This window comes from Urocitellus parryii, chromosome 9, assembly GCF_045843805.1.
Source record: "Urocitellus parryii isolate mUroPar1 chromosome 9, mUroPar1.hap1, whole genome shotgun sequence".
Lineage (NCBI taxonomy): Eukaryota > Metazoa > Chordata > Mammalia > Rodentia > Sciuridae > Urocitellus > Urocitellus parryii.
In genome coordinates this window covers 116,400,142-116,422,602 of record NC_135539.1, presented here as the reverse complement: position 1 = coordinate 116,422,602, position 22,461 = coordinate 116,400,142, and the positions used below count along the sequence as shown (strand labels likewise).

The 22,461-nt window shown below is 52.1% G+C and overlaps 2 protein-coding genes across 2 annotated transcripts in view; both read right to left on the bottom strand.

The window, feature by feature from the left end:
* Tnni1 (troponin I1, slow skeletal type) overlaps positions 1 to 22,461 on the bottom strand; it is a 112,507-nt gene that overhangs the window by 56,941 nt on the left and 33,105 nt on the right. The window lies entirely within an intron of this gene.
* Csrp1 (cysteine and glycine rich protein 1) lies at positions 340 to 21,790 on the bottom strand. The gene is made up of 6 exons (XM_026397199.2): positions 21,535 to 21,790; positions 11,480 to 11,592; positions 6,644 to 6,812; positions 5,590 to 5,719; positions 2,027 to 2,120; positions 340 to 1,592 (listed from the first exon to the last, which is right to left on the bottom strand). The coding sequence occupies exons 2-6, from the start codon at positions 11,589 to 11,591 to the stop codon at positions 1,516 to 1,518; spliced, it is 582 nt and encodes a 193-aa protein (XP_026252984.1). The 5' UTR covers position 11,592; positions 21,535 to 21,790; the 3' UTR covers positions 340 to 1,515.

Genomic DNA, 22,461 nt, shown 5'->3' with positions numbered 1-22,461 from the left:
ACATTGGAGCTTACCAACTGGGGAGATGTTCTGAGCACACTTTGGGGACCTAGCTGGGGCCCTCTAATGCCCAACTTCATGCAGTCCCTATACCCAGATGTGGCAGTGGAGGCCAAATGGCACAAGGCGGTGACACCCTGTTGATTGTTACTCCAGGTAGTGTGGTTCTGTTAGAACTAATAGTGAAAAAGCAAGTTTTTCTTAGAAAAAGCAGGAAGGAATGGTCTTTGATTCATTCCCACCAGGCCTCCTGCTAATTGTGATGGCTCCAATACAGTTCCCTCCTAGTTCCCAGAGTGTGGTGCACAGACACACAGACACAGGACTGGGACGCCAGAGTTTTGTTCTAAACAGCTTTATTAACCAGATAAGAAATCAGCTTGAATACAGCCTGTGCTGCAGACAGTGTGGTCCTTTCAGTCACTGGGAGCAGCAAAGTCCGGCCCCTCCCCCTTCTTTCTGCTGTTCCTGACCTGGGGTCCTGGAAGGGTTGGGTGATGTGGCCAGAGAAGAATCCCTGGAGAAGGGAGGTGTGGAAGGGGCAGGTCTTGGGTTGGGGGAGGCCCTGAGGACTGGAAACAGAAGGACAGGGTGTTGGATACAGGCTGAGGATGTGTCTGCCTCCCTTCAATCAGATGAACAACCAGGCCTGGTGACAGCAGAGGGCTAGCCTGCGCTGTGCTGGGATGGGGAGGAGCTGCCCACGGCACCCTTAGGATCCACGAATAGGGCCAGATCTAGCTGCCCTGCTATTTGGACCACTGGCTCCTGCGAATGTGTGTTGGAAGTATTTCTCTAGGAACCCCCCGCCCCGCATGGAACAGGGAACTAGAAGCCTAAGGTGTTCTGACTTTGGGGTCCTTGGATCTGGGTTGTTACCCTCCAATCCCAGGTGGGAGGACTCCAGTTCCACAGAGACTCACAGGCAAGAGGCCTAGAGAACTGAGTGGTTCCTTTTTGTGGCCATGACCCTGTCTGCATGCCTCTTTGCCTCCTCGTAGTGACTCCCTGAGCTGGGACTCCTTAGGCTTATTCTGAGAAACACCAAGAATCCCACCCTCTTTCCCTAAGAGAATCTCTGAGTCAAATAAACCACAGCCTTCCCCCTCTCCATCTTGGTCCTGTTTCCCTCTCCCTCCTGGCCTGTTGCTGCTGCTTAGGGCACCACCACGTGGCCCAGGTGTCTTGGCCAATGAAGATGGATGCTCAGCCTAAGAGGTTAAGACCAGGTCTGTGGAGAGAGGTGTAGGGAGACAGGGTCTGGTCCCACACAGACTATAAAGACAGACATCTCCTACTGGTGATAGTGTGAGATGCCAGGCAGGGGTAGCTCCTTAGTGGGGCGGGAGCTCAGGCAGACCCCCAACCAAAGGGAGCCAGAGGCCCAAGTTCAAGTCATTAGTGATGTGCGGCTAGGCTGGGTGAGAAAGAATCCTGGAGGTCCCCAAGGCTGCTGGGAAGGGGATGGCGATGAGAAGCTCAGGAGTGGGCAGGGTGTGGCAGGCAGTGGTGGCCTCACTCAGAGTGGACCAAGGCCCCAGCTCCTTGTCCAAAGCCAAAGCCCTTGGGCCCGAAGTTTTTAGCATAGCATCCTGCAGAGAAAGAAGAAGGATGAGAACATGCTCCTTACCCCAAGCAGACCCTCCTGCCACCCCTGGGGACTGACCTCTGCAAGGAGAAAGTCCATCAATGCCCTTCACCTTTACTGTACCTCCAATCTCAACATGAGGAGGTTCTAGACACCACTCTGCACCCATTTCCTTTACAGTTTAAAGGAGAAAAGGAGCATTATCTGCTTAGAGCCCTGGACAGGGAGTTAGGTTCCCAGGCTGTAGGCCTGTCCTTGCCCTAATATTCCACCTGACTCTGGTTTTCTCTACTGTCTCCCTCGGGTCGTTTCCCCCTCTGATGCTCTGACTTTTGGATTTCAAGGCCAGGAGTTGGTTCACACTCAGCAATAGCATAACTCCAGGGTCTCCCCGCCCCTCAGGCCTCCCGCTACTCAACTGGAAATGAAACTACCCACCTTTGCAGTATATCTCACCATCCTTGTCAGCCAGAGTGGTTGACTCCAGCCCTTTGCCACACTTGGCACATCGGAAGCAGGACTTATGCCAAGACTAGGTAAAGAAGAAAATTGTTAATGCTGCCACCAGTGACTTGGCTGCCCTAGCCCCAGCCCATCCCCTTCACACAAGACGGTGGAAGGCACCTTCCTGTCGTCTGCTAGGCTAGGGCTGCTGTCAGACAGCAGGTGGGAGCTTTCCAACACACCACCTCATGGCGCCTTCAATAGTGTGTTGCAATAAAGTATCACAATGATTCTGTGGTTAATGGCACCATCTACACCACAAAAGGGGGGTGAAGGGGTGAAATTATCAGCCGGGTAGCTGCTGCCCCCAGAGGTGGGGTCAGACAACCTTTGTCCACATCCATTCCGCCTGCAGATCAGTGGTGTGAGCAAAGGCTCCAGATGCCTCTTGGAACAGCCACTAGTTGAACAGCCAGCCTCCTTAATGTCCTCCTCTGGAGACCTCCCTGCCTATCACAGAATGGATGTGAGGACTTGATATTTAAACATCCAGTGTCTAGCCACAGAGCAGGCATTGCCCTGCCTCAAAAATTCTAGAACTCATTGCCTCATTTGTCCAAAGGCAATTTTTCCTCCTGGAAAATGGCATGGCCTCTCCCTCATCAGACAGCTGTCAGCACTTAATAACTTCATCAGTGTCCAAAGCCTGACAGAGGCTGGAACACAGCAGATCCCAGGCCAGGGCTGTCTGTATTACTTTGAAAGGAGAATGGGTCTGTGAAATGCATTCCACGGAGCAGGAACAAGCCAGAGGAATGCAGTTTCTCCAGGGGCCCCAGAAGGCCCTTTGTGGTTCTGAGAGGTGTCCTAAGGTAGTACAGGGCAAACAACCTCCCAGGGAAGGAGCAGGGCCTCCGTCTATGCACAGCAACCACCCCTGCCCCACACTGCCAGACTCCTGGGCGGCAGCCGGCTCCCATTAGCAACAGCTGAGCAGCCTCAGAGGCTGATGTGTGGACAGCTCTGCTAAACCCAGGAAAAGCAAGGGGCTGGCGGCAGCCAGACAGGACAGAACAATGCCTTTTAAGGGCAGAGAGACTTCCGCAGCACAGCACAGCCACTCGGTGCCCAGACTGGAGGGGGAAAAAGGAAGATGTCCTCTCAGACTTCCTGACTGCTAACCTCACTCACTCCTACCTCCTGGGACTGCAGTGGGGTTCAAGGAGCTGGAGTGGGGGGACACAGGTCTCCGTCCTCCCCTCGGGGCCCTCTGCAACCTCAACAGTCTCCAGCCTTTGTTTCCTCCTCTGTAAGGCAGAGGCCCTGCCTCAGCTTCCCAGCTGGACGAGACTGGATGGCACCTAGCCTCCCTCACCCTCCCATGTTCCAACCACCCCCCAAAACTAAGCTCAATCTATTTGTTCATTCATACCACACCTGAAAGTACTCCTGCTCCTTGATGTTTCTTTCCTCACCCAGGCAAAGAAAAGAGGGGGTTTATCCCTGCCTGTTCCTCTTGAATGCAAAATTCTTTTATCCTACGGCTTAGTACAACTTTAACTTTCCTTAGAATCTAAGTGACAGGAATATTAATTCATAGTTTTTTTTTTTCTTTTTGTACAGGGATTGAACCCAGAGGCACTTAACCACTGAGCCACATCTCCAGCTCTTTTTATGTTTTATAGAGATAGGGTCTCACTGAGTTGCTTAAGGCCGTGCTGAGTTGCTGAGGCTAGGAACTTGCAATTCTTCTGCCTCAGCCTCTCAAGCTGCTGGGACTACAGGCATGAGCCACTGTGTCTGTGCTTGGCTCTTAGGTACTTTTTTGGGGGGAGGTGGGGGTAACAGGGATTGAACTTAGGGGCACTGGACCACTGAGCCACATTCTCAGCCCTACTTTGTATTTTATTTAGAGACAGGGTCTCACTGAGTTGCTTATCGCCCCACTGTTGCTGAGGCTGGCTTCAAACTTGCAATCTTCCTGCCTCAGCCTCCCAAGATGCTGGGATTACAGGCATGCACCACTATGCCCAGCATCTTAAGGACTTTTTGATAAGTTTCCATTCTCATAGTGGGACGAAACAAGAAAAATCCAACTTGAAAGTAAAATTAAAGTCTCCTGTTTTCATATCTTTTAATCAATGCAGGAATCTTCATTTTGACTTCATAACAATCGCAAAACGTAAATAATAATAATAATAACAATAATAGCTGACCTGTATTGAGCAACATTCCAGGCACTATGCTGTACCCTTTTCTTTTAAAGATAGGAATAATAATTTCCATCTTCAACGGTAATTGTGAGAGTTGAGAGCCTGCTACAGTCTAGACTTGGCATAAGTGTTACTTCCTCAGTCCCTTCCTCTTGGCCCCCTTACTCAAAGTCAAAAGGCCGTGAAACCAAGACCAAACCCAGAAGAGCTGGAGATGGGCTCTAGGCCCAGCTGGTCCATCAGATGCTGTGTGATCTTGGCCAAGTCACTCCTCCCAGGCTTCATGTGACAATCCAGAAATCCACTCTGACCACACAGTTTAGAGATTCCTTGTCAGTGGTTTTCCGACTATTAGTCTAGGCTGCCTATCCCCAGGGCATGAATTCCCCTTGCCCACTACAGCCTGAGTGAGGGATAAGATCAGCAAAGTTTGAACAGTAGGCCCCTAAGGGGATTCCTACTGTGCACTGTGGCTGGGGGGCTATGGTTAGAATCTCATGGAGGAATGGCAGGCAATTACAAACAGCTTCCCAAGAGATTCTGATAGGATCTGAACTTTGAAAAATCTCCACCCTGGGAGTATATGGGTGGGTTTCTGGGAGTACATACCCATGAAATAAAACATATATTTTTGGATGGTTCTTTTGTATTTTTTCCTTTCTTTTTCTTTTCTTTTTTTTTTTTTTTTTTAATTTAGAGACAGGATCTCAATGAGTTTCTTAGGGTCTCACTAAGTTGCTGAGGCTGGCTTTGAACTCGTGACCCTCCTGCCTCAGCCTCCCAAGCCTGGGATTTACAAGCAAGAGCCACAGCGCCCAACTTTGGCCAAGATCACACAGTATGTTGATGGACCAGCTGGGCCTACAGCCCATCTCCAGCTCTTCTGGGTTTGGTCTTTAGGTGGTTTCTGACACTTTGGGAATCACAAATCCTTTTGAAAATCTGATGACAGTTATGGATCTTCTTCCCAGAGACACATTCCCACAAATCTTCGCATGTACTTTTAGGGGGCTTGCAGGACCTCTGAAATTCAGCCATGTACTCCTAGATACTTTGGTCCTCAACTCCAGAGTACAGATTGATCTCTGCAACTCCCTATAAATTATTAATAGACACCCACCAATGCTGGGAATGTTGCTGTGCGTGGATGATGTGAGCTCCTTGGAGTCTGGGATAAGCAACCCACAGGGATGAAGGTTATTCCTTCCCTAGAAGGGAAGGGGTTTAAAGGCCAGGGTCAGGCTGCCCTGAGCAGAGCTAGGCTCACCACTTGCAAAGTTCTAGGATCCTTATTTCAGGAAGGTTGTCTCCTGCCCCTCTCAAGGTGCCCAGCAGTCGCCTTACCTTCCCGGCACCAATCACCTTCTCCGCCGCGTAGACTGCCTGGCTGCATCGGGGACAGCGCTCAGAGCCTCCAATCTTCTGGGCAAACTTGGAGGCATTAGGGTTGGTGGTAGGTCTGTGGCCAGGAGCTCTGCATGGAGAAGGACAAGAAGGGATATGACACAGTGACAAATACAGGCGGGGCTGGCCCTGCAGGGCAGGACTCACCCTCCCCTCATGACAGGGCAGGAGCAGCTCTCCCAGCAGAAGTTACAAGAGCTAGGGCCACCGGGGCCTCTAGTGTCATCTCCCATGATACATAGGGACAAACCAAGGCTCAGCACCATGTTATTTTTATGGAGACATCAAACTTCCCTTGGTCACTCAGTTAAAACCCTGGAATCACTTCACACCTCATTTGCTAAGAGTCACCCTCTTCTGCCCCTCATTTCTGCAGTTGGTCTATCATCAGATACTTTCCAGAGGAAATCTGCTGAAAAGTCATTCCTGTTGGGTCAGTGACCTTGGCTGAAATGCAGTAACTCATCCATCATTTCCACCCATCCCCTTGGAGCCGAGGAACTAGCCAGGCCTGCTGCCAACAGCCATGTTCGCCAGCCGCTTGGAGGCCAGGGAGTGTTTTAGGGTGAAGGTAGGAACCCCATGACACTCTGTGGCATTTCCAAGGCAAGGACATGATTTCTCCTCAGCAGGAGAGATGGCTGGGCCAAGTGAGGCTGATTGGCTGTGTGCTGCTCCAATCCCTGGTCTGGCTCAGACACTTGCAGGGGACCCCGGGGGCTTTCTCATCTATATAATGAGGAAATTGGACTAAGGAATTCTTGGGGTCCTTCCCAGCTCTGATGCTAATAAAAATATAGCATGCAGGGAGGACCCGGGCCTACTGCATTCCTAGCTGGGTTCCCAGCAGCTCCAGTAGCCTGCTCTATGACTCCCTTTGAAATAAATGGCTCTCTGAGCCTTTCACTGTTTAACCAACTGTGGTTGAAAACATGCCCAATACCAGGGCAGGGAGAGAAATTCGAGACAAAGTGGGAGAAGATCTTGTACTCACTCCTCATGCTTGATGCCCAGGGACTCCCCCTTGTCAGTGCTCAGCGTGCCTGCGCCCTGCCCATAGCCATAGCCTTTTGGCCCATACTTCTTGCCATAGCAGGACTTGCAGTAGATCTCCTCCCCATGCACGGCCACAGTGGTGCTGTCCAGATTCTTCTTGCAGACCACTGTGAGGGGAGCACAGAAATGGTGAGTCACAGCTGGAGTGAGCAGCTTGCTCCCTGCAGCCCTCTGCAGTTGAAGTTTTCTGGACACTTTGGGGGGGGGGGGGTTGTTATTTTTTGATACTTGGATTGAACCCAGAGGTGCCTTGCCACTGAGCTTCATCCCCAGACTTTCTTTCTTTCTTTTTTTTTTTTTTTTTTTGTACAGGGATTGAATCCAGGGGTACTTAACCATTGAGCCACATCCCCAATACCCCTCTTTTTTAAAATATTTTTTTTTAGTTGTGGGTGGACACAATACCTTTATTTTATTATTTTTATGTGGTGCTGAGGATTGAACCCAGGGCCTCACACATGCTAGGTGAGTGCTCTACCACTGAGCCCCAACTCCAGCCCCCAGCCCTTTTTTAATATTTTTATTTTGAGACAGGGTCTCCGTGAGTTGCTGAGGCTGGCTTTGAACTCGCGATCCTCCTGCCTCAATCTCTGGAGTAGCTGGGATTACAGGCATGTGCCACTGTATCTGGTGGCAGTTTGCATACAAATTATCCTGACCTTTCAGGAATGGTGTGGGTGCCATGGGGTGGCCAATGACTGGAGGACAGAGGGATGGGATCTGCAAGTATGACTCTAGGTGGCCATGTCCCCCACCTCCAGGAATCTGTGGGTGTCTCCCTTGGTCCTCTGTACCCTTGAACCTCCCCAGGCTGTGATGCATCCCATAGTTCAGAGGCAACAGCCTATGCTGACTCCAGACCACACGATGCCAAGGGAAGTTCTTCACTCTGCCCTTAACAGAGACCACATGGCCCAACAGGAGAGAAGAATAAAGAAAGGGAGGAAGGGCTGGGTTTTCCTGCCTGCAACCATGGAATTCCAAGGAGACAGTCTGCCCATGCTGGTGGGAGTGAGAGGTGTGGGGGTAGAACTGGGGAGAAGGGTGCAGGTGAAGGGATATGCCCTGAAGAAAAGCCCAACATGGTGGGCTTTGAAATGCCATATAGGCCATGCTAATCACGATAGCACTGAAGTTTCCAGTCTCAGAAATAACAGGGAGATGTGAGGCTGGGCACTGGGAAGACTGTCCTGAGTCCTGCGGTGAGAGAGATTGGAATGGGGCCACCTGGACAAGGTTCCTACATCCTTCAGTCCCCTGGATCTCACAGGTGAGTTGTGCGAGCTATCAAGCATAAAAAGGTAGAGAGCCTGGAGTCGAATCCCAGCCCTCTCCCTTTCCAGCTGTGTGGCTTGGGCTCCTACCTTTGCTTTTCTAGCCTCACTTGGAAGTGCACATAACTTCTGCCCCAAAAGGTAATTGTGAGAATCAAATGAGATTTTATATGTGACACACTTAGCACAATACCCTGCACACAATAGGTGCATAATATAAGTTGGCTACTCTGATGAGCATTACATAAAGTTGGCTCCATAGGGAGACAGAGAGGGGGAGGAGCAGGTCTGGGCCTCAAGAGATCATATGCTTCTAACTTCTAGCTACTTCCCTCACGAGGCTCAACTTCACCCTATTTCTTTAGGTCTCGTCCTGGAAGCCTAATTTGGTTTTACAGTAGTTCTTAAATTTTGGAGTTCAGTGTGCCCCAATGAACTGCAACCTCCAACACCCCCTCTGGAGCTAGAAGTCACCACTGACAAGCCACGCCTCTCACCTCCCTCTGAAAAGGCTCCCAGCATCTTGCTCTCTCTTGCCTTTAAAGGGTCCAGAGCCCTCCACCAGCTCCCCCCACCTCTCTCTCTCTCAGCTCCAGACTGGAGACTTCAGACTAAATAAGGACCCTCTTGTCCTGCCCTCCAGATCTCCACCTCATTCCAGCACTCTGGGCCACCCAAATATGGAACCTCCCCACCACCTCCCCTGGGGCTTGGCTCCTGAGGAGGGCCAGGGAACAACAGGCCAAAGGCTCCAACATTCCCTTCTAGGGCGGGAAGTCAGGAATTGGCCTGGAATTGTTTCCTGTAAGACCTAAATTGAACTGGGAATTCCAAGACCAGAGAGGGAAGGCACAAAGCAGAGATAAGACTGGTGTGTGTGTGGGGGGGGGGGGTTGTGGCTCAGTGGTAGAGCACTCGCCTAACATGTGTAGGGCACTAGGTTCCATCCTCAGAGCCACGTAAAAGTAAATAAACAAAATAAAGGTGTTGTGTCCATCTACAACAGAAAGAAAGAAGGAAGGAAGGAAGGAAGGAAGGAGAGAACTCCTCCCTGCGGGCCACCCTCCCCACCCCAGGCAACCCTCTGCCCCTCCCCTCCATCCAGATGATGTAGTCAGGGTCTCAGCTCCTTTGTAAGGTCCACCAAAGAGTCAGTCAAGAGGAATTTCAAATATATTCCTTATTCAAGGAAGACCTGACGAAACTTCCACCAAATCATGTTAAGCAAAAAACCAAAACAAAACCTGGACGTGTTGGGAAAAGTGCTTGACTGAAAAAGAGAAACAGTGCCCTTTTCATTCCTAAACACATCTTCGTGGAGAACCCACAGGTGCCAGGTGTTGCTCTAGGCCCTGGGAGTAAGCAAGAGGAGTGATGCCTCAGCGGGCCGGGCCACATGCAGCACAACACAGTCCCCTGAGAGCTCAGAGGCCCAGGAAGCGCACAGGCCGGAGACCCCAGAGGAACACATGCCAGCTCCTAGGGCTGCTAGTTGCATAATGTGCGTTCCCCAGCTGCCCTGCTCCCCAGCCAGGCTTCCCGCAACTGTTTCTAATCCCCAACACCCCCTCACACCCTGCCTCAGGCCCTGCTCCTTCCTTCCTAGGCCACCCCCTGAATTCCTGACTTCCCCCCATGCCTGACCAACAGCTACTCCTCCACAGGCAGGACCACAGGCAGGAGCTCTCAGCCACAGATGGTCCCTCTTAGTCAATGATTAAGCAACATTTGAGAGCAAAGAGAAAGGTCTTTGGGACCTCAGCAGCTTGAGCCCTCTTCTCAGCCAGTGCCAAGCCCTCTCTTATTCCCTCTGGGAAAGAAAAAAGAAAAGAAAGGAAAAAAAAAATAGCTTGAAAAATGGCTAAATGATGAACTGCTGATAACAAAACGCTGCTGCCTGTGGCCTCCTCCTCCACAGGCTGGAAGCCAGCAGGGCTCCACTGAAGCCTGTCGCCTCCCCATTCATCAGTGAGCCCTGGGGCTGTCACTCCAGGTCCACCAGGGAGAGTGCGGCCCTGCACTGGCCCGTCCAGCAACAGATCTGGATCACATCCAATGAATAGGTAGGTGGCCCTTGGCCCGCCTAGTTCCTACTTTGGAGCCCAAATTCCCTGAGAACAAAGGAAGCTCAGATCTCTCAACTGAGGCAGGATGGACAGGACCCCACTTCCTGGGCCTATCAGATGGGCTGGGACTCCAACTCCCGGCGGCTCTCCTTTTATCACACCATTTTGCTATGGACCCCTGAGCAGTGGGTACGTGTGCATACACACACACACATGCATGTGCCTATTGTTTATTGAACCTCACAATTGCTTGAAGTGCTTCATTCATTCTATAAGCTCCTTTTATTTCAACTCTCTCAATGACCCCAAGAGGTAGGTACAAATGAGAACACTCAACCAGAGAGAAAGTGGGTAACTTGTCCATCATGGCATGGATAACAGAAACTGAATTCTGATTCTATCCCTGATGAAACCTGGGGCTTAACCAGGACGCTCCACGGCCTCCCACTCAGCTGGTCCTCAAGGAGACAGACTTTACTGTAGTTGCCTCTTCGTCCCGACCTCTACACCCCTTTGCCATACCAGGGATTGAGCCCAGGGGTGCTCTACCACTGAGCTGCATTCCCAGTCCTTTATGTTTTATATTTTGAGACAAGGTCTGGCTAAGTTGTAGAGACTGGCCTCAAATTTGTGATCCTCCTTCCTCAGCCTCCCAAGTCACTGGTATGACAGGTGTGTGCATGTGGTGTAATAGTTGCTTCTTCTAATGCAGATTTCTGCTCTGATCACAGGAATCAAACATTTAGGAATCCAAGAAGAGGTGTCTCCAAGTCACCACTTCCTGGACACATCACCTGGCCCAGGACCAGCCAGTATGGCATCCCAGAGCCAAGGCCCCTGGGTCAGCCTGATGTCTCTTGGCGTCTTGGGCCTGGCTTCCTACTCCTGCAGTCCCATGACTGCAGCAACTGTCACTCTGGATTTTTCAGAATGGATGACAGTGACGGCGCACCCCTTCTTCCTCTCCTCGCAGGCCGAGTAGAGTGGGGAGTGGAAGAAGCAGACGTGCTGACCTGGAAGAGTGCCCTGGAGAGCCCAGCTCCTCCTCCACACTGACCTTCACCATGAGGTTGAGGCCTCCGTGGCTTTTCACCCCGGGATAATCTGGGTCTGAAGGCTAGTGAGACTTTGGGCTAAAAGGTTTCCCTCTGAAATGACAGGACCGTGGCGGGGAGAAAGAGAGGAGGAAGCGGGGTGGAAAGTTTTCCTCCCGGAGTCTTTCCAGCTTGGCCATCTGCCCCGCACACCCACCACCCACGAGCACTGGGCTGGTCACCCCCTCAGAAAGCAACTTCTGAAGGGAACAAAGAGGCCCTTAAGGGCGTCCCTCCCCAGCTGCGCTTCAGCCAAATGTCAAGTTATTTACATCCCGTGGGACCGATCCCTGGGGTGCAGACAGGCCAGCCTGCGGGGTCCCGGGCCCGCAGTACTCACTGCACAGGAAGCAGGACTTATGGAAGCTGTTGCCCTCGCACTGGACCTCCTCGGCAAAGTAGACCGTCTTCTGGCACACCCCGCACTTCTTGCCTCCTCCCCAGTTCGGCATTCTGAAAAGGGACACCAAAATGGGAATCAAGTTCCCAGAGAGCCGGAGACACAGACTAACCGTGACCAAGAAGCAACAGGCAGAGACGGAGGAGCAAAGGCCGAGGCAGGACTCCCGTGGAGGCTACCTGTCCCCGTGGGTCACCCAGCATCCTGGTTCCCCCAGCACCCTCCAGCTGCCTCTTAGGCTGCTGTTTCCAGCCCTGAGTAGGGCACACTGAAGGAGGCTGCACAGAGCAATGTGAACGAGGTGGCTGTCATTGTACATGGCCTCATGGGAACATGTCACCAAAAGAGCGGACCACAAAAGAGCCCAGAGTTTCTAAACCCAAATCCAATCAGGCAAAGTTCACAGTATTTGGGGCAAAACTCATACTATTGATAGAGGAAGGTATGGGGGGAAATGTATTACAGGAAAGCAAAGGATGGTCACCAACTACTGTCTTAGATGAGTTATGCCTAAGACAGGGACCGGGGCTCTGTGGGTCAAGGGCTATCAGACAGGCTGTGAGGTGTTGGCAAAGTTCTTTCCCTCCCACTTTGGTACCGGGGATTTAACCAGGGCACTTAACCACTGAGCCACAGATAGCTCCCCCTTTTTAAAAAATTTTTATTTAGAGACAAGGTCTCACTAAGTTGCTTAGGGCCTCACTAAATTGCTGAGGCTGGCTTTGAATTCGCCATCCTCCTGTCTCAGCCTCCCCAGCTGCTGGGATTACAGACATGTGCCACTGCACTAGGCCAGAGTTCTTTTTCTTAATGTGGGTGGTTGCCATGTGAGGGCTCCCTTTGTCACTACTCTTTGAACTATACACGTAGGTTTTGAGACATTCTTTTGTATGTAAGATATAGCTCACCAGGAGCCACAGGAGACAGGCACACAGAGACACTGCTCTTAGGCTTTAGAACCAGGTAATGGGCTTTTGCAAAATGAAATTTAGCAGCACCGCCCCAAACCTGATGAATCATAATCTCTGAGAATTAGGGATATAAATTTCTAGTAAGTGGGTGAGACTAAACAGGTGGCCTGGACCAACCTTGAGATACCCTAGGTATTGGTTCAGAGCTGGGGTCCTGATGCCAGATAGTTTTATTCAATCTGGATCCTGCCACTCACTGGCTGTGTGACCCTGGGTGAAGTAGTTGCTCTTCCAAACCTGGATTTCCATACCCGGCATAGTGGTATTCAACAGATAGTTGAGGAAGGAGTGAAGGATGCCCAGGGACTGAGAGCCACAGCTGGGGCCCTAGACTCTGCACAAGTGTACCTCTGCTGCAGAGCCTGGGACCTGGGGGAATGCTCTGGAAAGGTGCACAGGCTGGGAGCTGGGCTTAAGGTAGAGAAGTGGTTTGGGTGAGGCTAGCTGAATGTTACCCGGAGGACAGGAGTCTTCAGCAAGGTTTGGTTGGAGCAGAGGAGAGAGAGAGATTTTCACTCCCAGATCCTCAAAGTTGGGGTTCCCTCTAGTCCCTCCCTCCCCAGTCTCTGGCATTGCCATCTACCTGCTGGCACCTCATTGCAAGGACTCCCATATACCTATGACCCTGGTCTCTCCGCTAAGTCCAGGCTCATGCACCAGCTTCAGGTGGGCATCTCCACCTGGACAGTACACAGGGACACAGATTTGCACTTGAGCCACCTGATCTCTCTACCTTTTTCTCAACTTCATTCTTCTCCGGACTCCTCCATTTTTGTTTGTGGTACCAGGACCATCCTCCCCTCCACTAAGGAATCTCATCTCAGACCCGGAAGAAAATGGGCTCCTCACCCTTCCCCAGCCGCAGCTCACTCTGCTCCCTTTGACGCACTCCTAAGGCCACAAGTCAGGTCCCTTGGGTTCTTCCACCTCTTGGTGCCTGTCCTCTCTGTCCTTCCCACTACCCTCTGCAAGCCTGATGTCCTCTCACCTTCCCCAGGAGGTCATAGCAGCCCCCTGAAGAGGACCTCTGTCTGCTGCATTCTCCCTTTTCTTGGTAACTCTCCCTGTTTCCAGCCATGGCACGTGGCCTGGACTCACCTCATCCACCGGGGTTATCAGCTCTAGGATGGGCCAGCCAGGGAGACACAGGGGTTTCTGGCTCTGTCTTCTGGGAGGGTTTCCAGGGAGTAAGTTCCCCTAACCCCCACTTGGAGCAAAGAAAGGGAGCAGGGGGCTCTGGCCCTGTTGTCGTAAGAGGGGACAGGCAGTCCTAGCATACAGTGGATAGCTGGGGAACAGAGCTGAGATGCAAAGGAAACTGAGTCTTTATAACATCATTAAGCCAAGCCTGAAGGTCCTTCCATCTCAGAACTCTAGTTAAACAAAGCCACAAACTCCCTCTCCCTTTAAGCCAGTTATTTAACAGCAGCATGGGGCACATTCAGAGTGACAACCCTGACGGCCAGGCTGCTTCTGAAGTCTCCTTCCTAGTCCATCCTGGCCCATGGCCCCCAGAGCTGTCTCATGGAGCATTTATCTGCTCAGAAACCATGAGGTTCTGGGCAAGGTGGCATAATGCCAGCAGCTCAGGAGGCTGAGGCAGGAGGATCGTGAGTTCAAAGCCAGCCTCAGCAATTTAGCGAAGCCCTAAGCAACTCAGCAAGATCCTGTCTCTGAATAAAATATCAACAAGGGCTAGGGATGTGGCTGGGTGATTAAGTGTCCCTGTGTTCAATCCCCAGTACAAAAAAAATAGTAAGAAAGAAAACCATGAGGTCCTCCCACTGTCTGCGAATGACTGCACCCTCCCCCTGGTGTTAGAGTCTCCCAGCAGTCAGTCCTGCCGCTCCCAGCTGTCCCGAGTACTCCATCTCAGTCACCAGGATAGCCACTTGACCTGTGTTCAGCAAAGGGCCCAGCAAGTAGGAAGCCCTCCGGCCAACCCTGTGCACAAAGCTTTGGGGGAAGCTGTGCAGAGGCAGAGGGCTGAGGCTGGGACCCACTGTCCTCCTCCAGGGTCTGGAAGGACCACTGCCTCCAAGATCTGTCTCCACCTCAGGTCCTCAGGCTCCTGCGCTTCATTGACACAGGCCACAGACAGGATTCCTCTAATCGCACACGGCCTCTCTGCCTCCTTAGATAACCGCAGTACCTGAGCTCCCAGATCCTGGGGCTGGTGCCCATTCCCAGCCTCTGATGATCAATCCTTCAGCCCTGTCCTGTCCTGAGGACTCTGGAGCTAACTGCACTTGTGGAACAAGGACTCAGAGCTGCCAAAGCACACACGGTGGAGGACAATCAACAAGAACAGCAAGGCCTATTACTGGACATCTAAACAGCAGCCACTGCCCCCGCCTTCCTTAGAGTGGGAGCCCTGATTCTATTCAGGCAGCTGCCCCTACACCAAGTGCATCAGGGGACATGACCCACCCCAGATCTAGGGACAGAGCCCGAGTCACCTATGGTGATCCCATTCCCCTGACAGTGGCTGATTCAGGAACAGCCAGGACCATTTCTGGCCAATGAGATAGGAGACAGAAACTGCCTGGGAAGCCTCTAGGGGAAAGGCTCAGTCCTACGGAGCCACACTGGCTTCCTTAAGCCTGATGAGGTGCCTCAATGTGACCCAGCCAAGGCCACCAGGCTGCTGCTGATCATCTGCCATGTACCAGATCATTTATTTGCATCAACCCATTTCCCCCTCATTGCCTGAAGATGGAGAATATAGGCCCACTTCACAGACAAGAAAAACAAAGCTCAGAGAGTGAGGCAACTTGCTTGTAGTCACACAGCTGGAAGAGAGAGACCTGGAGGTTCGAATGCATTTCTGTGTCCTCCGTGACCCCAGTCACCATGCTGCAGGCCTAGCGTATCTGAGACTGGCTGCACGTGGTGGGCATGCAGTTCTTCAATGCTGGCTCTCTCCCTTGTCCCTCTTCTCCCTTTCCAACCCCCTGAACCAGCAGGGGACACACTCATACCCCTAGGAACACCCCTAAGGGAGGAAAGTTCCCCTAACCACGAGATGGGGAGTCAGTTCCAAGCAGTGTTTTGTTCTAGACACAAAAGCCCTTCTCCTCCTGGGGGGAGACCCACAGTTCCATACAGGCCTCCCCTTGTTCTCCCTGGCCCCATGTCAGGGGCCCACATCCAGCAGGGCCCCAGGGAATCAGGAACATGGGCGGAGAAATGGGTGAAGCCCAAGGACCTGTCAGGGAAGAAAATCTGCCCAGGATGCCTCTTGGCTGGGCCTTTTCTTTGAGCCTGGCATTTGGTTGGTGGCGCAGGGCCGGGGGCGGGGGGCGGGGGGGCTTCCCTTAGGAGCCCAGAGATGGGGCATGGCTCTAGAACTTGAGAAGAAAAGCAGTGATGGGGACCCTAGCCAGGAGGGGTTTCATGGCCCTTGTGAATGGGCTCCCTGCCCCTGGGATCAGATGAGGACCCTCCAGGAGACCCTGCACCTGGGGAAGAGTCCCGGCTGGAGGAGCCCGGGTTATCTGCTCTGCAGTGAGGGCTGGAGCTGCTCCTTCTGCCCAGCCCCCTCTTTCCAATAGCCAAATTCTGCCTGAGGGGAGGCTGAGTTGCCTTAAAAGGAAAGCTGTTTCTCAGTTCCTGGAGTGTGGAGTGCCACCAAGGGCCACTTGGCTCCTTTTCAATCGCCATCGGACAGCAGACCCGTGGGAGGGTATCGTAAAGAAAATTCTCTAGGTCAGAGTTCCATGGTTAGAAAAATGGGAGCTGGGGTTAAAAAGATCAGATGCAACCCTTCCTAGCTCAGTGATCTGGGGTCAAGTTACTTTCTGCTCTGGGCTTAATTTGCTTGTCTCTAAAATGAAACACTGACAGCCAGACATGGTGACGCACTCCTGTAATCCCAGCGGCTAGGGAGGCTGAGGCAGGAGGATCACAAGTTCAAAGTCAGTCTCAGCAAAATGTGATGCTAAGCAACTCAGTGAGACCTTGTCTCTAAATAAAACATTTTTAAAAGGGCTGGGGATGTGGCTCAGGGGTTAAGCACCCCTGGGTTTAATTCCTGGTACCAAAATGGGGTGGGGGTGCTGTGAGGGGGTGCTGGGGGGGGACTGACTACCCCAAATCCTATTCTGAGGATTAAATGAGAAAGTATAAAAGTAAATGCACTGCTCCTGGCACCCCATAAGGGCTCACACCTTTGATTCCCGCTAACAGGATTGGCCCAAACAAGCCTTAACACCATCCCGCCAGGTGTGGGTCCAGATGAATACCTTCCTTCCCAGCTAGCCCCCATCTTAAAGGAAAAAAGCTTGGAAAGCAACATATAAATAGGGACCAAGAGTTTGACTTGTCTGTCAGCCCAGCTAATGAGTCTGCAACAAGCTATTGCCCTCCTGTGTGGTTCAATTCCTTGGGCAACCTGAGACCACAGCAGAGACCTCTTGTATATAGCCCTGGATCATCAAGAATCAGTACTATCTTCTGTGACCACACTATCCAGTGTTTTACCTTCAGAGAGTTATATCCTCAATGGGAATTGCTGTCTGTGTTCTGGTTTGTACTACTTCACTGTGTTCATAATCTCAACAGAGAACAGAACTTTAATTTGCTGCTGAATAACTGGAAATAGCCAGTCAGCTGTTCACCTGAAATGTCAGGATCCTCAGGGCTGGCTGCAGAACAGAACTCAAGAATTGACCTCTTCTTGTAAGCCACCAGCTCCAGCCTGCTGCCCTGTCTAGTTGTTCCAGTAAGAGCTGTACCCAGATCCTCGATCTTGAGAGGAGAAATCCAAGATGGCAGCTCTTACAGCAGCAGGGCAGCGGGTAGACCAGGGCGCAGACTCGGGTGCTTACCCCAGATCTCATGAAAGTCAGCAAAGGTCATATGTTCAGTGCGTCATGTTTCGAGTTTAAGAAATCATCTCAGGGAGGTAGAATCCTTGACTGCCAGCCACCAATGCCTGAAGGAGGTTCCCTCACATCAAACCCTTGACAAACCATCCCACATCTTTAATTCTCCTATGGAAAAATCCCTTCTCTCCCATTTCATAATTACTTGTTCCCTAGGGCCAAAGAGGGACTGACAGGCCCAGGGCTTAAGTCCCCACCCTCCTGGTCCAGTAGAGACCTGTCAAGTGTTTATCTAGTTTGAAAAGTGCTGCTCACATTAGGTAATCTGTTTGGTATCTGCCAGGTACAGAGGAGTGCTGTCATCCTTTCCAACCCCGCAGCTCAGCCTCTTCCTGCATGCCCCCACATCCAGAGAACAGCCAAGGACAGAAAGGGAAGGAGGGGACCCACTGGTTCAGAGTTCATAGAGCCTGTATATTAGAAATGACACCTGCGAGCTTAGGAAGTAGACCTCACTGAAGGTAAGGGTCACTGGTTGGAGAGGGATGGCCAACAGGAGAAGGGGACTGGCTTGGCCATGATTATATGTCCCCCTACATGATTTCTTTGGAAGCATGTCCATGATTCACCTCTCCAAGCTCACGGCTCCAAGCCCAGGTACCCCAGAACATGAGTGGAACCACTCAGCACTCTCCCTCCTTCCGGGGCATGAGTTCTCTCTTTTCAAATCCATGCCCCATGGGCCTTGGGGGACTGTGAGCTGCCACAGGGTAATGCTATGTGTCTCCCCTTCCCCACGTGTCCCCTAAGGCCCTTTTATAGCAGAGTTCTCCACTTGGGGAGTTCAGAAATCTGAAGGTCATATTGAGGTAAAATAGGAGTCTCTGGCTTCTTTGAAGTATTTCAAAACCAGTCCAGGAAATGCTATAGCATGATAAGGCTTCGAAGACTCATTAACAGATGGAGCGTCTTGACTTTGTCTGGAATGATGTCAACGTAGAGTGGTAACAGTTGGTTATCCCAAGAGCTGAACAAAAAGGTCTGAATGATTTGGCTTGCACTCATTTTTGAAAAGGAAAAACAAATGAGCTCTTAGGTCTCATAAACACAGGTTGCTCACAGCTGACGTTTCAGGCAGCTCCATCCTACTATGGACGCCCCTGTATAAAGAGTATCCCCCCACACACACACACACCCCCGGTTGACTTGGTTCCTCCAGCTGCAGACCTTCCATTTCTTCCTTCCTTGTCAACACAGGAGCCAGACGCTGCCTCTGGCCTCTGGGAAGCACTGGAAATACCAGAGTCTGGAAACACTAGCTGCCTCCGTATTTACACACTTTACCATACATGGGAATTAATGCTGGCGTCAGACAAATTCCTGGGGACCTACGTAGTCCCAGCCACGTCATTACCATATAAATTCCTGACAAGTGGCAACTGCAGGCAAAGCTCCTGTCAGAACTCAGGACCCTCCCCTCCCCTTCCCTGGGGCAGTCTGCTTGCAGGGTTTTCTCTCCCTCACCCCCTCCCTCCCTCCCTCAAGCTGGCTCTTAGCCAGACTTCTTTTATTTCCTGTAGTCCTGGTCCCAAAACACAAACATGCATCAGAGCTGGTGAAAGCATATCTGGCAACTCAAGTGCAGGGCTCCCCCTACCCCCACCCCAGCCATGCAGCGGAGTGAAAATCTAGAGGTCAGGAGCTCTGACCCTGACCTCATCCACGTTAAAAGCGGCAAAAGTCCTATCTGCCTTTATATTGTTTATAAGTCTTAAGTGTCTTGTAAAGTTAATGTGTTTCACAAATGGCAGCTATTTCCCTGGTGAGTTAATCTGGAAAGAGAAGTGTCGGCCTGATCACAACTCCTCAGGGGACCAGCTGCAATTCTGAACAAGTTCCTTTTCATCTCTCAGCCTCAGTTTCTCCATTTGTAAAATGGCAAGCGTCAGCACCTACCTGATAAATTGTCCAAGATAATACGATACTTAACACAGGCCTGGCACACAGCAAGTATAGAGATCTGCTTACTATTATCTTAAGAAAAGGCCAATTCTAACACTCATTGCTTTGAGCCTCTAGGTATTTGCCATATGCCTGCATAATGGCAAACAGCTGGTTTGCTTGGAGAAAAAGTCTTTTTCTTACTTGTACCTCTTTGGATCTCAAAATGTTCAATATGTGCCTCTTCCCAGGCCTCTAGCAGGCCAGCTTCTCACAGTGAGCCGAGCTGGGTTTACATCAATACTTAAAACTTTAGTAGTCCACCAGAAAGCCTGCCTAATTTGCTTTCCTCTCCAGGAGACCCAGAGTGCTTCTTTTCCCACACCTGCTTGTCAACACTACCTGCAGGGAAAAACTGGTTGGTAACTATCAAGGTTTATGAATTCTAGTAGGACAACTCCCCTGAAAGCCCATTCCTACCCACATTCATGTTTACTGATCACATACCAAGTGTCAACATAACCCCCACCACTATCCCACCATCCAGACCCTGGGAGGACTGGCTGGCTCCAGAGGCAGATGTGCAATTAGAAAACACCTGGGCCCAAAGGCAGGTGCTAGGAGAGAGCAGAGGCAAAGAGGCTGGGGCACCCCTGTCTTTTGCACTTTGTTAGCAGGTCATTGGCTGAGCTGCTGAGCCTACATCCTCCCTGACCCCCAACACCAGGCATGGGAGACCTTGGTTCAGTTCTCCCCTCCCCCTTCTCTGGGCCACACCACACCCTCTGCAGGATAAACTTCCTTCCCCTCTGATTGTTCCCGCCCCGGATATCCACAGCAAGGCAAAGGGTCTTTCACTGGGAGACTGAGCAGCAAGTCTGGGTTGGCAGTAATGTAATACAGGGTAAGAGCAGCTGCAGACTCTGGTCCATCTCTCAGAAGGCATGGCCCTGGCTTCCTGAGCTGGAGACTGGCTACAGAATCAGAAGGCATCAGCTAGCAAGAGCCCAGAAGCTCAGCACCCAGTCTCCAAATCACGCCTGGGTCGAATCCCCAATCTGACTCTGAGATGACAGAGAGGCAGCTCACAGCTCCAGCCAACTTTGTTTCTGAGAGGAAGGGGGTGTGGGTGGGGAGAGGGCAGCACATAAATGCTGCTCTGTTGGAGGTCCTGAAAGAAACTGAGGCATCAAGACATTGTCCCTTGTCCAAAGTCACTTTTGTAGTAAGTGGCAGATTCAGGAGTCAAAAAACTCAGTCTGTCTGCCTTCCAATTGCTGATCAAGATTCCTGGCTACTTCTTCATGGTAAACTTTCTCCCAGAGCCAGGTGGACCTTTTTCCATGCCACTGTGACAATATCCCAAGGCAGTGACCTCTCACTATGGGGAAGGCCTGCCTATTCATTCTCCCCCAGGAGAAGCGGTGAGTGGCAGGAGCCCAGGGCCTCACTGCTGCTCCCAGCTAGACACAGACTGGACTGCCTTACAAGAGCACAAGGACCAGAAACTTGCAGAATATGCTCAGGCCTGTGCCTCTAGATAAAGATGCCTACCTGCCTCTGTGGTCTGCGTCTTGGGTAACATATTGCAACTTGTTTAAGTGTGCTCAGTATCAGCCCCTTTCTCACAAGTTTTCAAGGTCTGAGACCACAAAACATTCAGGGTAGGCTTTCAGGCTTCAGTACTCCCTTCCGCAGAGCACTAACTACGACTTGGGGCGGTGCGGGGTGGGGGGTGCTGTTTCAGAAAAAGGAAAACACCTGCGTTCAGGGGCACAGATGCCCACGACCAGGCCCATGAAGCCAGATGTCTTCCCCATCCCACCCGCAGGCACTTTGTCCCAGAGGAGGAGGCGGTGGGAGGGGGTGGCACGGATGCCCTCATCTCTCTGCTATACAATGAGCGTCAGTGACCCACAGAATTGCCAATTGTTCTGCCCGACCTGCAGGCGGCGGGGGAGCCGGGTCGCCCTAGGTCAGGGGCATGGGAAAGCCAACTGTGTCCAGGAAGCCCCGGATTGAGTGGAGCCCCAGTGTCTCCAGGAAAAAAGAAAAACAGCCCTAGCTAACTGCGGTCACTTCTCACCACTCCCCCGCGAGGGTCCCCGCTCGCGTCACTTTTCCTCCAAAGTTTCCTTGCAGCCGCCAGGGCCGCCGCGGGCAGGAAAGATCAGGGTGCGTCCCAGGAGCCCCTGCGGGGGGTGGCTGCAGGGGACAGAGGCGGGCGACGATCGGGAGGGTGTCTGGGCGCACTCACCTGGCAGCGGTCGGCGGCGGGCGCGGGCGGCAGGCACTGTCGGAAGCGACGGCTGGGTGCGCCCAGTCTGCGCGCCGTTTTGTTCCGCTCGGGGAAGGCGTGTCCCTCGCCACGCCAACCAGTAGGCTTTGCACACAGCACCACAGCAGGGCTGATGTCACGGAGCGAAGCCCCGCTGCTCTGCCCCCCCAAGACACCAGCAGCCCCGCCGGCTGGCGGGAGCGGGGGCAGAGACGCCGACTCCGGGCGCGCCTGCCGCCCGCGCTGTGGTCCCACTGGGCGCCCAGTGGCGGCCGCCGCCGTCGCGGGAGAAAAGTCTTGCACGTGGGAGGGACTTCTCAGGGCTTCCCTGTCAGCAACACAGGAAGGCGGAGGTGTAACCAGAGAGATCAGACCCGAGATAAACTGGGGACCTGGGGAAGAGTGGGGGTGCTCAAATTTGCGTGTCCCCGTGGCAGACTGTAAGGGACATACGTTGGGCTCCAGAGTAAGATGGACCCCTTACAGGGCACATCTGGTCCTTACCCTTCAACTCACTAGCTGAGCCGAGGCCTCGGCAGTCCGTTGGCTTCAGGTTCATCTCTGCATGGGGTATAAGCCCTAGGGATGTTGGGGAGGATTAAATGAGATCTTGTAGGACCAGTCAACCTTCAGGAACACCGCTCTTGTCCCCTCAGCTTACCCCACCTTCCCAAAGGAGATTGCCCTGCCACCTCCAAAAGCAATTGGAGGCCTGGGGTGGTGGCTCAGTGGCAGAGCGCTTGCCTGGCACATGTGAGGGCTAGGTTCGATCCCCAGCACCACATAAAAATAAATAAACAAAATAAAGATATTATGTCCATCTATAAATTTTTAAAAATTAAAAAAAAAAAGCAGTTGGAAAGTCAGGGAACTGGGTAAGGGGAGGGGTGGGGGTGGCATGGGAAC